The sequence below is a fragment of the Gracilinanus agilis genome, chromosome 3, assembly GCF_016433145.1.
Source record: "Gracilinanus agilis isolate LMUSP501 chromosome 3, AgileGrace, whole genome shotgun sequence".
In the NCBI taxonomy this organism is placed as follows: domain Eukaryota; kingdom Metazoa; phylum Chordata; class Mammalia; order Didelphimorphia; family Didelphidae; genus Gracilinanus; species Gracilinanus agilis.
The window spans coordinates 90,276,146-90,297,669 of NC_058132.1; the positions used below are offsets into that span (position 1 = coordinate 90,276,146).

Here is a 21,524-nt window from a genome sequence, read left to right on the forward strand (position 1 = left end):
CCTTAAAAAAATCAGAACTGCCAACATAATTATAATAATAGATCTTTAATTGAGGTAGGCAGATTAACCAGGGAAGTTACATAGAACTACAGTCCGGGGAATTCCAGTAAACTACAGATCTCAGGACACATATAGATTTTAGGAGAGAAATCAGCAATAGCCTGATTACTTTAGTTTATTGGAGCTTCAAGAAATTTACAATGACTTAAGGCTTGGGTGCTTAGAGGGTACTTGGGGGCAGCTCAGTGAATTGAAAGTCAGGCCAAAGATAGGAGGTCTTGGGTTCAAATGTGACCTCAGACACTTCCTAGCTATTTTCCCTGATAAGTCACTTAGCCCCCATTGCCTTGGAACTAATACATAGTATTGATTCTAATGTGGAAGAAAGTCTTTTGTTTGGTTTTTAAGACAGTATTTGAGGTTGTGATTGTTTTTGGCTGAGTTTTTGCTTGGGGTGATTGACAGGTACTTGAGAGTTTATGGTTCTGAATGGGACAAGGGTCAACCTGGTGATTTCTTCACAATACGGCTGACAAGGCTATTCCTGATTTCCACTGATTCCCCACACATTCCCCACAATGTGTGTCTAGAGTAATATATTATCTGCTTATCAGTGTAAATGTTGTTTTTCCCCACTAGAATGTTCTGTAAGCTTCTCAAGTTAGGGACTGTTTTTGTTTTGTTTTTGTTTTTCTGTATCTCTAGTAAATAGAATGGTATCTAGTCCACATCAAGGCACTTAAGAAATGATTATTGAATTAAAATCAATTGAAATAATCTTGAATAAGATTAGTTGGTATTTGTCACAGCTAGATTTTAATCCCAGGTTCTTTCATTCAAGATCTAGACCTCTATTATCCTCTAGAAAGAGCTTCCCCAGTTAACTTAAATGCCACATGAAAAAAAAACAAAACTATATTGGACAAGTTACCACAGTCTTATTTATTAAGAATATTGGGATCTCAGAAAGGGTTTGATGGTAACTGTTCAGCAATTGACTCTCCAGAAAAAAAATGAGAACCACACACTTTTAAATTTAATCTGAATTATTAGCATTATCTTCATCATTCTTAAGTCTAAACAATCAATCCCTGATTTGTAGCCTGGTGATTTCAGAGGTGTAAATGTTGACACTGAAAATATAACTACCACCTCTTAAAAACTGGCTCAACCTCACTCCTGCATGCCATTAAAGTCACACGCCCCATTGGAAAGTTAGCCAAGATTAGTGTCTACTTTGTTTTAAGACCTGCCTCTGACACACACTGGCTTTGTGATCAAGAGCAAATAACTTATACCCTTTGGGTATAATAGATATTTTATATAATTATAATATGACATTTTTATATTTTTTTATATTTTTATATTATTATCTGCATAATAATATAAATATAATATATTTATATATAAAGGGTATATTATATATACCCTTGGAGTTTTAGGTAATGCTCTAAGACTATAAGTGACAAAGGAAATCTTGAGAGTGGCATATAACAATGAAATCATGTGTCCAGTACTATCCTTAGTTCCAACAACAGGAAAAATTTCAATATCAGCACATTTCCTCTAGTTGGGTCTTTTTAAATAAGGTCTTTAATTGTGTAGATGACAGAGTGTCAGTTTCGGTAAACTTATTTTTATTTATTGAGAAATTTTAGATGTGAACTTAAGAAAAAGCCCACAGCTCATTCCTAAAATGATGATTACAGACTTTGGCAAGGATCAATGCATTCTGGGTTTTTTTTGGATTCAGTAATATGTCTAGTATTAGGATCATTCCTTCCTACTAAAACTAAACTGAAATATTGCTATTTATCTTTACTAAACTCCTTTTCACATTAACATGGCACAGAGAAGTAGTTATTAATAACTCTTGACTATCAATCATAGGTAAAGGGATAACAATCATAATAACTCACATTTTTAGCATGTCTACCTTTCCTTCCAACAAGTGCTATTAGACAAGTACTCAAGGTATTAAACCACAACATTTCAGATAACAAAACTCAGATATAGAGAAGAAACTCATTCAGGATCATATGACTAGTAACTATTGGAAGTAGAATTCAAATTTGGCTCAGAATTTAAATTCAGATTCCATAATTTTCTCTTGTACTGCATCTAGAATGATAGCAAACTTGTAATAATAATTGCCAGTGAGTTGACCCAAAGCCTAGTAGAAAAATGCATAACTGCTATAAGTAGGATGCAAAAAATTATCGGTGAGGTAGAATAAAAGCATTATAAAGAACATGTATAGCTAGGAAAAAATATGCAGCGAGGGAACGAAACAGGGAAAAGAGTAATTAAATAAGACAAGACAAATGTTAGTATTCCAGGAGGAGAAAAACCCAAGCTAAATAGGTGAGGAGGTTCGTAGAAACAAGGAATAGAATAAATTTCTTTGAAGGGATATTCTCTCCCAAAATAGCTATGTGAGATATTGATTGATTTACTATCATGAAAGGCTCTGTATGAGCTTCAGTGAGAAGTAAAAAAAAAAGCATATTTTTATATCTTGCTTCAAATAAATAAATGAGAATAGATGATAGATAAAGAGGAAAAAGTCATCAGAAAGAGATTAGTGATTCAAAATGGCACTGATATAACCAATGCGTGAAAGCATCATTTATTTTCCATTCTAGGGCAGGACCCTTTGACCAGGGATTAAAGTCCTTTAGGGGAAAAAACAGGGGATTATTAGTGAGACAGCCCATTATTTTAGCACATCAATGGGGAAAAGAACTCAAGGACCAGCATGATCAATTTAGCTCACAACTTCAATGAAACAAAAAGTCAGAGATTTCTTCTTCCTAGTCATTACTCTGTGCCTCAGCGTCCCTCAGTTCCAGCTCCTACATTTCCAGGTTTGAATTAGGAAATCTCCTTATTGTAAGAAGATCTTTTATAGCTTCATTACCTCTGTATCCAGTCATACATAAATTCTGTATCATCAAGAACTTGCTCCACTGCCTTTGCTTGACAAAAGGAACCATTAGATGCAATAGAAAAGGAAATGGAAACCACTCCAATATCTTTGCCAAGAATACCGCATGGACAGATATGGCCCATGGGGTCAACTAAATAACAACATAAACACACATTTTATCAGGAGTAGCAAAGTTTCACAGCAAATGGAACCTGGACTTTGAGTCAGGGAGACCTATATTCAAATCTTATCAAAGAAGTATGATGCCTGAATTGACCAAATTCATTCATGGCTTCCACTTCATAGAGTCATCAGGGCTCCTGGCTATGGTCTTTAACCATTTCATTGTTCTTTATAACCCATTAAAACTCATCTCTATCTTAACTAATTTGAAGATTACCAAGACAGCGATTGTGATTGGCATCAGAGAAGCTGCAGCTCTGTTGTCCTTATTCCTGCTTCAAAAAAGACTATGTTATGTGACCCTGGAAAAGGCACCTGATATCTCTTGAATTCCATTTCCTCATATATAAAATTGATATAATAATACCATCTATTTTACCAGGTTGTTGTCAGTGTCAAATAAAACATTATATGGAAAAGGCTTTGCAAAATTGAAAATGCTATGTAAATTCTCATAATTATTATTTTTACTATTATTATTAGTCACCACATTAGGTTCTTTCTTTTTTTCTTGAGGTTACAGATTATGCATTATTTTCTTTGAATCTCTGAGAAAATTCAGCCTCATCAGATTGTCTTCCCCATATCAGCTTCTAATGAAACCAATACAGACTGAATCAATGGAATACACCTTTTAGAATTCAAAAGAAAATGAAAGAAGAAAGGACAAGAATGAAACTTTATCTGTGTCTTCAAATTGTGCTCACATATAAAAGGAATACACCAGAAATACAGGAATATTGACAGACAGAAAGCCATAGAGAGAAGAGGAACCTCTACTTTTCCTCTGAATATGCTGATTCTGGTTCCTCCAGCCTTCTCTCAATTCTCTCAACTTTCAGCCCCATTCTCCTTCCAAAGTCCCACCCCCTCCTCCTCCCAGTGCCATATGAATGTTTTCTGCTCTTCCCCCAAACCTATCACTACTCCCTTTTCTTCCATCTTACCTCATCTCCCTTTAGAGACCTGAGGCTTTGTGTGAATGCCCTCTGTCCCTGACCCAATGAATAATAATGGTCAGGATGGGATTAGTATATGAAATGCAGGTTCTCCATGCCATTTAGGAAGTTTTCATCTGCTTTCACCTACTATGGGGTGGGGGGTGGGGGGATGGCCCTTAGTACTATCAGCCACCCCAAACTGTGAACTATGTCCTCATCCCACGTCCAGACTCCACTCTAGATTCCTGGCTCCACTCTAGACTCACATGGATCAGCCCACTTCAGCTCAGACTGCCCCAGGCTGGGACTCCAGACTTTTCCAGGCCTTCTTTCACATTCTGAACTGCTCAGGCTTTCTTTCACATTCTGAACTGCTCTCTCCAAAACATTCTCAAACTGACTTCTTCCTTTTCCTCTCCCTCTCCTCCTTCTCCTCCTCCTCCTCTTTCTCTTCCTGTTCCTCAACCTCTGATTTTTCCTTCACTTTCTCCTTCTTCTTCCAATAACTCAGTAACAGCAGTGTTTGATGGACAACTGCAAATAAATTAACCATTTTCAGTAATGTAAGGATTCAGAACAATCTCAAGAAGTCACAATGAAAAAAAACTAACCATTGCCATATAAGAAACTCATAAAGTCTGAATACAAATTGAAGCATGTCATTCTTCACTATTCCTCCATGAATTTTCCCTTAGTGTGAGCAATATGTGTCTTCTTTCACAACATGATCAACGTAAAAATACGTCTAGTATGATAACACATGCACAACCTACATCCTCTTGCCTTCTGTCTTGGGGAAAGTGGCTACATGGTCACAAAGTATCAGAAAACAATTATTTCAAATTGCATGGACATGTAAAAAAATAAAAAAATAAGCTATTAAAAACCCTAAAGAAATAAAAGGGAAGGGAGGGAAGGAGAGGAGGAACTTTTTTTTTCCTGGATGGAAAACTATAATCTTCTTTCTCATAATATCTTGGGTCTGACTGGTAGCAAGAGTGCCATCTATCTATCTTCATCACTTTCCTGAACTGTAGGAACCTCAAAAAATGGCCTTCTATCATACTTCCACCATTTCTGGATACAACTTCTGGAGGCAGAGCCAAAGTGGCAGAGTAAACCAGAGCAGCTCCATGGCATCACGAGAATCTTCTCCTGCCAAAATTAAAATATCATCACAAAACAAAAACAAGAGTGAAAGATCCAACAAGGAGACAGATTGAAACAACTTTCAAGAAAAGAAAAATCCAAAAGGTAGGCAAAGAATATCTGGGACACTGAGATGAGAGAAGAGTAGAGTCAGCAAGAGGCTGTAGCAAGGAGGGAAGAGGAAGCCAAGAACAAGCCACATCCCCACCCCACATCTGCTGTCCCAGATTTGGAACCTAAGTTCAAGTTAATAATCATACCCTGAGATTCTGCCTGGGAAAATAGTAGTAAAAGCCAACCCACATCCCTTGAAATTTCAAACCTGTGGAAAAGTCTGGAGTCCCAGCCTGGGGCAGTCTGAGTTGAAGTGGGCTGATCCATGTGAGTCCAGAGTGGAGCCATGAATCTCAGTCTGGACTTGGGATGAGGACATAGTTCACAATTTGAGGTGGCTGATAGTACTAAGGGCCATCCCCCTCCCAATATTTTTGCCTAAAGCTAAGGGCAGAGCTCCAGGATAGGGCAATTAAGGGTGTGCCTGATTGATCAAGTACCCAGTGAGACCAGAAACTTCTGCCTAAGCCTGGGACTAGAATTTTATCAGCCCCTGACCTGATCAAGTTCAGAGTGAGATCAAAAGCTTACACACCCAAGCCTGAGTCAAGTCTTTAAGCTATCAGCATCTCAAGGGTCAATTGAATCAGGGGAAGTGGGCTCTCAGAGTTCTCAGCCCCTAGGCCATCATATCATCCTCCAAGAACTGAAACTGGTAAAAACCAAGAATAGCATCAAGGAAGGATTGAATTTTTTTTTGTTTTTTTTGTTTTTACTTTTTTATGTTTTAGAAAAAATTTTCCATGGTTACATGATTCATATTCTTGCTTTCTGCCCTCCCACTCCCCACTCCCCACAGTCAACACATATTTCCACTTGTTTCTTCATGTGTCATTGATCAAGACCTATTTCCATATTATTGATAATTGCACTAGGGTGGTCATTAAGAGTCTACATCCCAAATCATGTCTACATCAACTCATGTGTTCAAGCAGTTGTTTTTCTTCTGTTTCCACTCCTGTAGTTCTTCCTCTGAATGTGGGTAGCATTCTTTTCCATAAATCACTCAGAATTGTCCTGGATCATTGCATTGCTGCTAGTACAGAAGTCCATTACATTCGATTTTACCACAGTGTGTCAGTCTCTGTGTATAATGTTCTCTTGGTTCTGCTCCTTTCACTCTGCATCAATTCCTAGAGGTCATTCCAGTTCACATGGAATTACTCCAGTTTATTATTCCTTTGAGCACAATAGAATTCCATCACCAACAGATACTACAATCTGTTGAGTCATTCCCCAATTGAAGGGCATACCCTCATTTTCCAGTTTTTTGCCACCACAAAGAGTGTGGCTATAAATATTTTTGTACAAGTCTGTTTATCTATGATCTCTTTGGGGTACAAACCCAGCAATGGTATGGCTGGATCAAAGGCAGCCAGTCTTTTAGCGCTCTTTGGGCAAATTGCCATCCAGAATGGTTGGACCAGTTCACAACTCCACCAGTAATGTATTAATGTCCCAATTTTGCAACATTCCCTCCAACATTCATTACTCTTCCCTGCTGTCATTTTAGCCAGTCTGCTGGATGTGAGGTGATACCTCAGAGTTGCTTTGACTTGCATTTCTCTAATTATTAGAGATTTAGAACACTTTCTTGTGTGCTTTTTGATAGTTTTGATTTCTTTATCTGAAAATTGCCTATTCATGTCCCTTGCCCATTTATCAATTGGAGAATGGCTTGATTTTTTGTACAATTAATTTAGCTCCTTGTATTTTTGAGTATTTAAGCCTTTGTCAGAGTTTTTTGTTATAAAGATTTTTTCCCAGTTTGTTGTTTCCCTTTTGATTTTGGTTGCATTGCTTTTATTTGTACAAAAACTTTAATTTAATGTAATCAAAATTATTTATTTTACATTTTGTAATTTTTTCTAACTCTTGCTTGGTTTTAAAATTTTTCCTTTCCCAGAGATCTGACAAGCATACTATTCTGTGTTCGCCTAATTTTCTTATAGTTTCCTTCTATATATTCAAATCATTCACCCATTTTGAATTTATCTTGGTGTAGGGTGTGAGATGTTGATCTAAACCTAATCTCTCCCATATTGTTTTCCAGTTTTTCGAGCAGTTTTTGTCAAATAGTGGATTTTTGTCCCAAAAGTTGGGCTCTTTGGGTTTATCATATACTGTCTTGCTGACATCACTTACCCCAAGTCTACTCCACTCATCCTCCCTTCTGTCTCTTAGCCAGTACCATATTGTTTTGATGACGGTTGCTTTATAGTACAGTTTAAATTCTGGTACTGCTATGCCACCTTCCTTCAATTTTTTTTCATTATTTCCCTTGATATTCTTGATCCTTTGTTCTTCCAAATGAACTTTGTTATAGTTTTTTCTAATTCAGTAGTTTGATAGGTATGGCACTAAATAAGTAAATTAATTTGGGTAGAATGGTCATTTTTATTATGTTAGCTCATCCTACCCATGAGCAATCAATGTTTTTCCAATTGTTTAGATCTAGTTTTAATTGTTTGGAAAATGTTTTGTATTTGTGTTTGTATAATTCCTGTGTTTGTTTTGGTAGATTCCTAAGTATTTTATATTGTCTAGGGTGATTTTAAATGGTGTTTCTCTTTCTACCTCTTGCTGCTGTGATGTGTTGGAAATATATAGAAATGATGATGATTGATGTGCATTTATTTTGTATCCTGCAACTTTGCTAAAGTTGCTGATTATTTCTACTAACTTTTTAGTTGATTCTCTAGGATTTTTTAAATAGACCATCATATCATCTGCAAAGAGTGATAGCTTAGTCTCCTTGTTGTCTATTTTAATACCTTCAACTTCTTTTTCTTCTCTAATTGCTACTACTAGTGTTTCCAGTACAATGTTAAATAATAGAGGTGACAATGAGCATCTTATTAGGAAGGCTTCTAATTTACCTCCATTGCATATGATGCTTGTTGATGGTTTTAGATATATACTATTAATTATTTTTAGGAAAGGCCCTTCTATTCCTATACTTTCCAGTGTTTTCAATCTGAATGGGTGTTGTATTTTGTCAAAGCCTTTTTCAGCATCTATTGAGATAATAAGGATTGAATTTTAAAAGGGTAACTCAACCATTTCTGCTGGACTGGCATGGCTGTCATTGAGGAGGGGAAACTTTCTTCAAGTAACCTTTTCCTGAGTATGGCATGTGAATGTTTCTAGTCCCAGTCTGAGCCCAGTTCTGTTGTCTTTCAAGCTTATATCTCCTATTATAGACCTTACTATTCTGGAGAATTGAATGGATCTCTACAGCCAACAATTGATGAGTGAGGTTGTGTGGTCATTCCTTCTTTGTCTAATGGACATCCTTGGCAGCTTCACTGAATGCTTATATTCATTAATCTTTATGCATGAGCATAAAGACCTTCTTGCATGAAGCACTTTAGAAGAATGAGCAAGTTGTCCTGGAGCCCACAATGATTTTCCTCTTTCCAACCAGGGATTTTCTCTTTTGTACCTGAAGCTTTTCTGCCTTCTTCTAGGTTTCAGAAGGGACCCGATGGGCCCTCTTGGGCAAAGGACAACATCATGGATGGCAGTGTCCTAGGTCCATGGTGGCAAACCTGTGATGTGTGCCAAAGAGAACATACAAAGCCCTCTCTGTGGGCACATGTGCCATCACCCACCAGAGTTAGTTACTAGAAAGGCAGACAGGCTCAAGCAGAGCTGCTCCTTTCCCCTTCTCCATCATGCCTGCAGCATTTTTACACTTCATCTGCCCCTCTGCCCAGCAGTACAATGGAAGCCCTTTCTCCCTCTTCTGTCTGAGGTGTCTGAGGGGACAGAGCATAGCATCACGGTCTCTAAAAGGTTTTCCGTCACTGTCCTAGGTGGAAGAGTTGGTAAATAATGAAAAGCAAAGAGCTTCCTTGCTCTTGTTTTGTTGTTGTGTTTTTCTACCTTTCTTTTTATCCCCTGTGCTTATCATAGGGATTGGCATATATTAAATACTTAATGAATATTTGTTGACTTCACTCAACTCCATAAATATTTGCTTATTAACACATTAGGTGGAATAATAAATAAATTAATAAAGTAGTAGATAAAGTTCTAGGCTTGGATTCAGGAGGACCTGATTCCAAATCTTGCCTCAGGTACTTGCTGTATGACCCTGAACAAGTCACTTAACTATTGTTTGTCTCAGTTTCTGAAACTTTAAAATGAGGATGATAATAGTACCTGCTTCACAAAGTTGATCTAAAGATAAAATAAGATAATATTTGTGAGGTATTTAACACAGTGCCTGACATAACAGGTGTTCCATAAATGCTTATTTTCATGCCCACTCCACAATAGGATACCTACTGAGTGTACACAAATCAATATGGGGGGGAGGGGGATATACTGGCTCTAGCCCTATCCTGAGAATCTCTTGTTAAATTTTCTGGGTGAGAAGTTACTACATTGAAATTGGCAATCCTATATGCATTTATGCTTGATGTATTGGTTTATTGGTTATCTAGACTTAGTAAAGTATTCCTGATGAGGATCAATCTTTTAAGTGTGTCCATACTGTTTTTTTTTCTTTCTAGAGTTCAAATCCAGTCTCAGCCACTTATCTGTGGGACCCTGTGACAAGTCACTTTACCCAGTTGGTCTCATTCTGCAAAAGGAAATAGTAAACCAATGCAGTATCTCTGCCAAGAAAACTCGAAGTGCATTCATGAAAATCCAGGGCTAAACAACAGCATGATGTAATAAAATTTTCTATGAATTTTGGTCCCTACTTTGTCTCTGAAATTATCGTGTTCTTCTAAGGTCAGCGTGATAATTGAGGGAAATGGATAATGACTGTACAGTTTCTAATGATCTGTCACATGAAAGCATAACTATTTCTCCCCCATTACATTAGCTCTAGTTGTTGACAGTAAAAAGTCTCTTGTTCAATTATGGAGAACTCAACATTTTAGCCCCACATTTGATAGTTTGTCTTCAACCATCTCTCCTGACTTTGCCTTTCTGGGTCTCCATAGTAGTGAAGAGAGGGGGAGGACTAAGAGTCAAGTGACCAGGACCACACAGAGAAACATTGAGATGATGACTATCTCTGTTTAGGATAATCCTGAAAGCTATATGATCAGAGGCATGGAAAGTGCAAGAAAAAAATTGTTTTAATTAGGTTTTCATTTTTCCCCAGATAATATCTCGATATAATTTTAATAATTGTTTTCTAATATTTTTGATCTATGTTCTCTCCCTCTCATATACTGCTCCCCCCTTAAGGTGGCAGGTAATATAATATAGGTTATATGTTGTTATCATACTCTTTCTATATATATTTATAATTATATATCTATACACGTGTAGATATATGATACCATGTTAGACAGGGTACTAAAAAAGACATATATCACTTACACTAGAAAAAATTTAATGGGGGGCAGCTGGGTAGCTCAGTGGATTGAGAGCCAGGCTTAGAGATGGGAGGTCCTAGGTTCAAATCTGGCCTCAGACACTTCCCAGCTGTGTGACCCTGGGTAAGTCACTTGACCCCCATTGCCTAGTCCTTACCACTTTTCTGCCTTGGAGTCTATATACAATATTGACTCCAAGACAGAAGGTAAGGTTTTAAAAATAAAAGAGAAAAAAATTTAATGGAGAAAAAAAAGAAAAGAATGATATGCTTCAGTATGCAGTCTGACTCCATCAGTTCCTCCTATGGCAGTGAATAGCCTTTTTTCATCATAAGTCCCTGAGAGTTGTCCTGGATCCTTGCATTGTTGATAATATTTAAGTCTTTCACAATCAATCACCATACCTTATTGCTGTTACTGAGTACAATGTTCTCCTAATTCTGCTCACTTCACTTTGCCTTACTTCATATGTCTTTCCAGGTTTCTTTTTTGGGTAAGTGTGTGTGATCATCTTGTTTATAATTTCTTATGGCAAAATAGTATTCTATTACAATCAAGTATCACAATATTTTTAGCTATTCCCCAGTTGATGGACATTCCTGAAGCTTCCAGTTCTTTGCCACCACAAAAAGATCTGTTATAAAATTTTGTACCTTTTTAAAATTTTGTGGCCCTTTTCCACTTTGATCTCTTTGGGATACAGACATAGTAGTAATATTACTTTGGAATACAGAAGGGCATGTACAGTTTTGTGGCTTTTTTGGTAATGGTTTCATGTTGCTCTCCAGAATGGCTGTATTAGTTCACAGCTCTACCAACAGTGTATATGTTCTAATTTTACCACATCTTCACATTTATAATTTTCCTTTATTGTTATATTAATCAGTCTGATAGGTGTGATGTGGTATATCATAGTTATTTTAATTTGCATTTCTCTAATTAATAGTGATTTGAAGCATTTTTATATGACTAAAGATAGTTTTAATTTCTTCATCTGAAAACTGTTTGTTCCTATCCTTTCAAGCAACAAGTGAGCAATCTATGTCAGCGGTCATTGATAAAAGTAATCTGGCTTTTGATAAACTCAAAGATCTGAGCTTTGGGGGTCAAAACTCATCATTTGACAAATATTTCTGTGAAAATTGGAAAGCAGTTCGGGATAAACTAATCTTAGGTCAATATTTCACACTATATACCAAAATAAGATCAAAATGGATTAAAAATTCATATATAAAGTGTGATAGCTTAAGTAAATTATGGGAGTATGGAAAAACATACCTGTCATGTATGTACTTTCCCAAAAGCTGCATTATTCCTATTACTCCACAAATGTTTCTTCCTCTATAAATACCTAGAATTTCTCTCACAAGTCCATGCTTCAAGAACAGTGCTAAACAGTTTGAATTTATTCCAGCTAATCAGGTTCAAAATCTATCTAGGTAATAAAATGGAATCTTATTAAAATATGAAATTTTGGAATCAAGAATTCTTGAGCCCCATTTTATATCCATTCTTCTTTCTTTTATGAGACCCAGACACTTAACATAATGTGATCTCAAAGTATTGTTGCATAAATTAAAATGGAAAGGAGATAGAATTTCATTTCTATATGAAGTCATCTGCTCTCAGTCATCTCCTTTGCCATTACTCACTAGTTTCCAGATTTTCCTTGTGTGTGTGTGTGTGTGTGTGTGTGTGTGTGTGTCTGGGAGGAAGAAGAAAAGGAGATAGTGGTCCTAACCCCATGAAAGGATAGATGTGAGAGGGGAATAAGAGGAGTTAATAGCTCCAATTAGAAATAAATGGAGAATACTGTAGGAGAAATCACTCCCAATCCCACCCCACTCCTATTTACCCTGTCTAATAAGATCCCACACTGGTCTGTTTCTGAAGATTTCCTTCTCTAATTGGAGTTGATGAGTCTGCAGAAGGTAGGTAATACTGTTCTGCTGCCTCAGAATTATGAGGCAAGAGCCCCTGCTCTTGTGGCCAGTAAAAGACAGAGGTGCTAAAGACTTCCTGGAAGATATTTCTGGATTGAGGCAATGTGCAAAGTGTGTGGGGAAAGTCTATTATGTAATACATGGTATTACAACACAGGAAATATTCTTTATATGGCCATAATCATCCCTCAGAATGAGGATTCCTTCAACCATATGAAGATGATGCTGGTGCAGTTGCTAGTCCAACCCCAAATGACTGTTTCTAATAGACACCACCACTTTGGGAAGGCTGACCTTGTGGTAAAAAGGTATAAAAATGAAAACCTGTTGAGTTTCACTGCCTAAACCTCTGCTTCCCCAATAATTACCTGTAGATCTGTTGTAGAAATAGGGAGCAATGGCTGGTGCCCCACTCTCATTGAGGGTCTCTATCTCTCTCTGTCTTTCTGCCTCTATTTGTTTCTGTTTCAATATGTTTGAATAATGTATGTCTCTATCATTATGTCTCTGTATCTTTGTCACTGTGCCTCTATCTCTGTCTCTCTTCTCTCCAAGAATCAACAATTTAAAAAGAAAAGAGGGCAAGGATCACAGGGCACAAGATTTTGTGGGAGTGGGGAAGGGAATAGAGAACAATTCAACATTATATATGATAAAAGAATAGACTGAAAATGGCCAGATGCCCATAACAATGGTATAGAAACAATATTATGTAGTAGATCAAAGAGGGATAGCAGTTTGGGATAGAATTGTCAAGGAAGACTCCATAGAAGAGTTATGCCTTGCACTTTGAAAAATCAGTATAATTTTTGGAGAAAAGATGAAGCAGATCATATAGACATTACCAGACAGGAAAAATATGTACAACACAGATATGGGAAAAAATCGTGTGTATATGTGTATTTTGTGGGGAAAGGTTAAGAAGTGGGAAAAATGAGAAATTCAACTTGGTTTAAGTATTAGAAATACTGTAGAAAAGATTTTTATTCAAGCATCAGTTAGACTAGATGACCTCTGAATTCCCTTCTCTCTAAATGAAAATCTGCTTTCCTGTGCTATTAAGTAGTGCTTATCTGGAGATTGAAAAAGAGATGACTATGAATAACAGGGAATTGGATTTAATCCCAAATTTGACACCAAATTGCTGTATTCTTCATTTCCCCTCATTAGCCCCTCTCACATCTGACAAATAGAGGAAATAATCCTTTTATCTCATTTTCTCTTATTCAAGACTGGGTCAATGAGAGGTTGAATGAGAAAGACTTTCATCTTTATTAAGAATTGTTTATTTTTCTCAGCATAATTCCCAAGAATTTCCTTGTCTTTGATACTCTTCCTTAAGCTAATTTCTCATCAACTGCCTTTAACTTTTCAAGTGTTTCTGCCTTGGTTCTTGATAAGACTTTGAGTTTCAGGACAGGAGGAACTTGACTTTTTTTTTTTTTTAATCTGCCATAGTACCAAATAGGCTGTGAAAGGAGTAGAGTTGAATAAAGATGTTTTTTGAATGAATGAATGAATGAGTATGTAATCCAAGATTAGATAGGTAGGGTAGATTTAGACATTAGAATGGTACTGTGAAGAGTTTGACTTTAGATTAAAGGGGGCTCATGTTTTTGCTCATGGATGCAAAGAAAATACTTACATTTAATGTATTTTTCTGCCTTCAGTCATCTGGGAACACACACACGCACACGCAGCATTTTTAGCATTATCCTTCATCACCCCAAATCTCCTGGGAGTTTCTTGGCAATTTCATAAAAAGGTTGGGAACAAGACAGGGTTGCCCAGATTTCTTTCCTCATAGGTGGCTGGTCTGCACTGCTCTCTTGGTGAGTGAGCAAGTACTGGGTGGTAGCAGAGGACATAGAAAGGAGACCAAAGCTCTTGGAATCCTAAATGGAATGGGGCTTTAGTAGCGACTGAAAGGAAGCCAGGATGAAGCATGCATTCAGCAGAGCAGGCATTCATAGGGAAGGTTGAGAGACAGTTGAGACCAGTTTGGTGTGAGTTTTATCTGGTATGGACCAAGGGATTGGGGGAGAGGAGGAATAGAGAATCTATAGTCATAAGGCTGGTAGAAAGGCAGGGAGGGTTTGTTGTGAGTAAAAAAAGAGAGGAAGGTAGATGTCAAGACGTCTTGGTTTGAGATTTATTCTCTATAGAGGTGAGAGGCTGAGGCAAAGTGGGAGAATAATGGCTGAGAATCATGAAAGAAAATTGCTCCAAAATAAATGAGTAGAGAAGACATAAGCCTCTGTTTTAAGGAAAAGATAAAGTGAAGGGATTTGAATGCATGACCTTCCTGGAAGTTTTAAATCTCTCGGAATTATGATATGATTGCTGTAAGGCACCTCAGGGATCTGTCCGCATGCATTGTATCACAATGCTAGATCTCTGCCTGATGGAAAAGAAAGGTTAGTGACATCCTCAGCTTTCTCTGTGCCTCTCTAGAATCACAATGTTTGGAATAGGAGGGAACTTTAAATATTATCACCTTTCCAACTTTCAGATTTTATAGGTGAAGATACTGAAGCCTTGAGATAATAGATGATTTGCCCAGGGTCCCAGGGAAGCAATTAGGAAAGCCCGAGTTTGAACCTGGCCCCAGAATTGTAGGATCATGGTTCAGAACCTAACAAAATGGCTCTCCAAAACCATCCTGTCCAATCATTTTCATACCGCTTCTAAAGAAACTAAAATTCCGGAAGGTTGAATACCTCGCCCAAGGTCACACAGTTAAGCATCAGAGGCAGGATATTGAACCAAACTCCAAATGCACTAGGGAGAGTGTGGCATGTCTTCGGTGTCTTTTAACTCCAAATCCAGTTAGTTTATAATGTACCAGGCTGCCTCTTCCCAACCCAGAAATGACTCCAACCCAACTACAGGCACTTCATTTAGGCGTGCTCTTTCTGCTTTCTTCTTCCCTTCTCCCAGCCAAACCTTTCTTTTTCCTTAGCTAGGTATCAATCACTTGCGCCTCAGAGAGAAGCGGACTCTTCCGTGGCTACGGCCCGCCTCCGTGGAGTTTGTAATACAATCTTTATGTGTCCTTTAAGAATAAAAGGCTCCGCCCTAGAAAAGAGATCCTGGGGCTTCAGGCAGTAGCCTGGGAAGAGACTGAGAAGATGGGAACCTTCCTTGCTGTAAGTGAAGACTGCTAAGCTATATAGCGTCCACCTTCGCCTCTTTGGCCAGCTCATTCAGGTGGTACAGATCGGGGTCCGTCACCAAACAGGGCAATGAGTCCTGGGGAAAGTCAATCATTTATAGACAGTGAAAAGCCTACTGAAGCTGGAATCAAAATAAGATAGGACAATCCCCTGGCTTTTATACTTGAGATTATAGCTATAGAACTTGAAAGGACCTCAGAGGTCATCCAGTCTAACCCCCTCATTTGACAGTGGACGAATCCCGGAACTGGGCAGGATAAATAGCAAGTGCAATGTCACAAAATTAGTAAGTGTTAAATCAGAATTTAAACCAAGGACCTCAGATTCCAGTCAGTTTTTTTTCCCCTCCAAGTCAGTTCCTTGTCCAATAAAATAGGGTTATTTTATACACTTACACCACACAGTGGATGTGAGGAGCAAAAAAGTTCATATTTGTAAATTGCTTTTCAAATCTTAAGCCTTTGTAAATGCTGATTCGCTAGTTGTAATAATAATTGGCCAGTAGGTGGCGCAGTGACCGGAACTCTGGATGAGAATCGCCTGAAACCAGTCTAGCCTTAAGTATTTCCCAGCTGTGCAACTGAGCGAGGCTTTTAGTCTCTATCTTTTTGCCTCTATAAAATGGCATTAATAAAAGCCCCCATCTACCGGGTGTATTGTGAGGATAAAACGAGGTCATATTTGTAAAATACAAAGCTCTATATAAATGGAAGCTATTACTATCATTATTGTTATTGTTTATGTTGTTGTTATGAATAAACCAATTATAAACCATTTATTAAGTTCATCTTGGGCCACATCCTGTGCTAATAATTATAATAATGTAATTATCATAATTTTTACAAATGTCATTATTGCTAATGTTAGTAGAGTATAGATTTATTTCTATCAATCATACTAATGTAATATAATGTGTTATATTACATTAATATATTGCCTAAATATATTGTTAATTATATTTAATTATATATTTTATATGTAATAATACTATATATATAATATCCATTATAATATTCTGTCGCAAATGGAAAATAATAATAGCTTGCATTTGCATAGTACTTTAAGGTTTACAAAAGCACCTTACAGACAGTAGTTTTATTTGATGCTTACAATAGCCCTGTCAAGTAGATGATGCTATATTTGCTTTGCTCGGGATCATAGAACAAAGAAGTGTCTTACACAGGATTCGAACCCTTGTTTTTCCAGGTCCATCACTCTATCCACTCCACCAAAATGCTTCTCAAATTTTGGAAATTGGGAATTCGAATTGTCTGATCCCTAAGAGCCCCTCTGGCACTGACTGGTTCTATGGGAAGTCCCTGAGAACTCTTAATCATCTCTTAATCCCTCTCTTTTCCAAATCCCCAAATTCTGCCATCTGGAGGTTCAAGGTCTTTTTATTTTATCCTTCATTTTATTTCTAACCTTTCTTCTTTGAGGCAAAATGCCAGGATCTTCCATTGCAGCTACACAAATACAGGAAGGGATTCTAAGAGCATCAGCAGCTCAGAGACAAGGATATGGAAGTATATGCTGAAACCCTAGTACTGAAAGAGACCTGCAAAGGTTATTTCATTTCTACTCCTGTCTCCAGACTGAATGGCCCCTGCAGCACTTCAGAAAGGTGAGAAGCACTCCTCCTTGCATCTCCTTTCCTGGTAAGAAAGGGCCGTGACTGTTGGGTAGCTAGGGGACTCAGTGGAGCTGTGTGACCCTTACAAGTCACTTAACCTCATTGCCAGGCCCTTACCACTCTTCTGCCTTGGAGCCAATAGTCAGAATTGTTTCTAGGACAGAAGGTAAGGGTTGTTTTTGTTTGTTTGTTTTTTTAAGGGCATGAAACTTTGCTCATCAGGAATGCATCTATTCTCTTTCCCAAGCTTTGATCCTTGAAACTGTTAGAGTTTGTTGTCTTTCTTTTAGGCCCCAGGGAATAGAGGCCACATCTGGGTCCCCACTCTGCATCTAAATCTCTGGCAACTTGGAGTTTATTAGCTAGAAAGCAGAAGATAACAAGAGCCAGGGACAATTTGGGGATGTCAAAAGAAAGCAATTCTGTGGTTATATCATTTGGGGAAGAATTCACAAAAGGAAGAATGCCCAGAGGGTGAAATACATGATATGATAATATTATAATGAATTAAAATATTATTTTTCTGAATACAAGAACCCAAGTGTCTTTTGCTTTCCTGGTGACAATAGGAAGAACAGGCATCTTCTTCATCACTATAGGAAGAAACAACATGGAAAGGACTGAAAAAGGCCATTGAGGCCAGTTCTAGGGGAGGATCAAGGAAATCTGGTTCAAACTATCACAGGAGACAAAAAGAGGCAATTAGGACCAGTGGGAAGAGAATTCTTAATAGGGGACAAATTCATTTCAAATAAAATCAATAAACATATCTGAAATCCCTGTGCTAGACCAGTACTGAATGTCAGTTCTTTAGAAAAAGAATAGGGGAGTATATGGGGTATTGAGAAAAGACTAGCACCTCTGGTGTGAGGGCTTGCTGAACCCTTTTAAAGATTGCTTATCTACCTTTAGTGTCCACCCATCACCCAATTCTCACCCGTGGTGGCCCCAAGAAGTTGTAACATGCACAGTGGCCATACCCTGGTAAACTATCTCCAGACTGAGGGTAACCCACAGATCTTAAACCCATCAGTGAGTAAGCCAGTATCTATATCTCAGGTAGGAAAAGACTTCCTCTGGTGGAAGGAGCAGATGAAAACAATTTGTTCCAATAACCATTAATATAGAGGAAGTAGGCACATCCCAGACATATTGACTTTTGTCTTGCCATTGGGCTTCGATGTCTCCAGAAGAGAGAGAGACCAACTATTCTGTGCAACTTGGCTTCACTTAAATCCAAATTATGGGTGAATCAAAAGACATCAGCCAGTGATGTCATTTGGGTTCTCTTTTCCACAAAAGCATATAGTCTTAGAAGATAATATGTAGATATTGCAAAGATGCAATCCCAACTGGATGTCTTATTCTCTAGGTTTCCAAACCTGCACACTTTTTGAGATAACCATTTTTGTTTGTGTGTTTGAATAGTAGAGTGATAAGATCAAACAATGTTTTAAGAAGATGAATATTGCCATGGCCTCTTTGATACATTAGAGCCAAAGAGAACAGATAGGAGCTTGCTGTGAAAGACTATGAAGTTCAGTCTTTTCATTGGATGGAAGCCATGAGAATGGACAGTAGTTGAAATGTGAGCAGTCTTCTAGCTATGATTCCATACAAGGAATAGCTGCCATTTTGCAGCTGTTGATACGTAGGCATTCTTACAGGTAGACCCTTCCATTCAGTATCTTAACATAAGCCAAATTATAGCTGTGTGCTTTTGACTATATACAGAGCACACCATGTTCCAAATACCAATGTAGAAAGCAGAAGCCAGCATGTAAAAAGTACCAGTATCCATACCTCAAATCCTCTCCTTCATCTAAGTGTCCCAGAGCCTAAACTTGACCTGTTAGATGTTCTTTCCTCTAAAGAAAGCATCAACATTTCTTTCTATAAGCTATCATTTTTTTAAAATGACTATGGGAGGGTAATATGTTAGATCCATATTTCAGTAAGAATTGGTTTATCTGATACTATTCTCCATGATTCTCCTAAGTGTTCTAGGATCATAAAAGAAGTAAATGACAGATTATAGAAGATGAAGGAGCACTGGAAAGAGGTAGCTGGGTCTGTCCTACCTGATTATTTCCTTCTGTCTCCCACAGGCACTGTGATCTTGCCCCCTTCTTCAGATTCTGTCTCTTACTACCAACTATGAACCCCTGCAATTTCACCCACACCACTTTTATTCTTCTAGGTCTCCCAGGACTGGAAGCTGCCCAGTTCTGGATAGCATTCCCTCTTCTGTCTATGTATGTTATAGCAGTGCTGGGCAACTGCACGGTGGTTTTCATTGTGAGAACAGAACATAGTCTTCATGCCCCCATGTACCTTTTCCTTTGCATGCTGGCAGCTATTGATTTGGCCCTCTCTACCTTCACAATGCCCAAGGTCCTTGCTCTATTCTGGTTCAACTCTCAGGAGATCGCCTTTGATCTGTGTCTCACTCAGATGTTCTTTATCCATGCTCTTTCAGCCATTGAGTCCACTATTCTTTTGGCCATGGCCTTTGACCGCTACGTGGCCATCTGTCACCCCCTTCGGCATGGGGCTGTGCTCACCAACACTTTCACAGCTCGGATTGGCATGGTAGCTGTGGTGAGGGGCTCTCTTTTCTTCCTTCCACTGCCATTGCTCATCAAGAGGCTTCATTTCTGTGGTTCAAACACCCTTACCCATTCCTACTGTGTGCACCAAGATATGATGAAGCTGGCCCATGCTGGCACCATGCCCAATGTGGTCTATGGGTTAACTGCCATCCTGCTCGTCATGGGCGTTGATGTTGTGCTCATCTCACTCTCTTACTTCCTGATCATCCGTACTGTGCTACGGTTGCCATCCCGGGCAGAACGGGCAAAGGCCTTTGGAACATGTGTCTCCCATATTGGTGTGGTTCTAGCATTTTATGTGCCATTAATTGGTCTATCTGTGGTGCACCGCTTTGGGAACAACCTCAACCCCATTGTCCATGTGCTCATGGGCAATGTCTATCTGATGTTACCACCTGTCATCAATCCTCTCATCTATGCTGCCAAGACCAAGCAGATCCGATCCAGGGTACTGGCCATGTTCAAGATTATCTGTGGGAAGGAGGTTCAGGCTGTTAGCAGCAGCTGACATCTACTATACACACATATCCTATGTCTCCATGATGGTTTCCTCTCAACCACCTGGAAATCACAGATCATTTAATGATTCATCTTCATAATGGCATCCATCAGAAATATCAGAATAGTACAGTGGAAAGATCATTAGCTTGATGTAAAAAACCTGGTTTCAAATGATGCATCTAAAATTAATTACTGTTTGACCTTGGGCAAATTAGGTAACCTCTTGGGACTTCAATTTCCTCAAGTGTAAAATTAGAGAATTGAATTAGATTGTTTTGAGGTCTTTTCTAGATCTAAACCAATGATTCCCAAAGTGGGTGCCACCGCCCCCTAGTGGGTGCTACAGTGATCCGGGGAGCAGTGATGGCCACATTTTTTTTTTTGTATTACATTCTATTCTGAGTTCAATAAATAGTTTCATAATTTCCAGGGGGCGCTAAGTAATATTTTTTCTGGAAAGGGACAGTAGGCCAAAAAAGTTTGGGAACCACTGATCTAAACTATTTGGTCACAAGCAAATTACTCTCTGAATTTCAAGTCTCTCACCTCTAAAATAGGGACACATAAATTATATTTGCACTCACTTCCCCAGGATAGTTGTGAGAATCAAATAACATCCTATATAATTTGCTCTATGACTTTACAAAAAGCCTGAAGAGCTAAAGAATTCTAGAAACACACAAGTTAGTACTTTAAAAATTCTTTGATTTCATGATTTAAGGAGAGAACATAACCTCCTAGGGCATATAGTGGGTTGGCCATGCATTCAGGATAAAGTGGGTTCACATTCCACTTTAGATACTTGCTAGTCCTGTGTCCTTGGACAAGTCATTTAACTTTTGGATGCCTCAGTTTTATTATTTGTAAAATGATCTGGTTTGAGATGGTGGCCTCTAAGATCCAAATTAATCTCTAAATCTCTGATCCTATGATACTATGACCTATATGAGAATTCCTGTCATTAAAGGTGAATACAGCTCTTTCTATAGGTTATTTTATAC

General features: G+C 38.2%; 1 protein-coding gene across 1 annotated transcript; it reads left to right on the forward strand.

Annotated features, from left to right (window-relative positions):
- The first annotated feature begins 19,567 nt into the window (after positions 1–19,567).
- LOC123238749 (olfactory receptor 51E2-like) lies at positions 19,568–20,530 on the forward strand. The gene has a single exon (XM_044665954.1). The coding sequence runs from the start codon at positions 19,568–19,570 to the stop codon at positions 20,528–20,530; it is 963 nt and encodes a 320-aa protein (XP_044521889.1).
- The last annotated feature ends 994 nt before the right edge of the window (positions 20,531–21,524 follow it).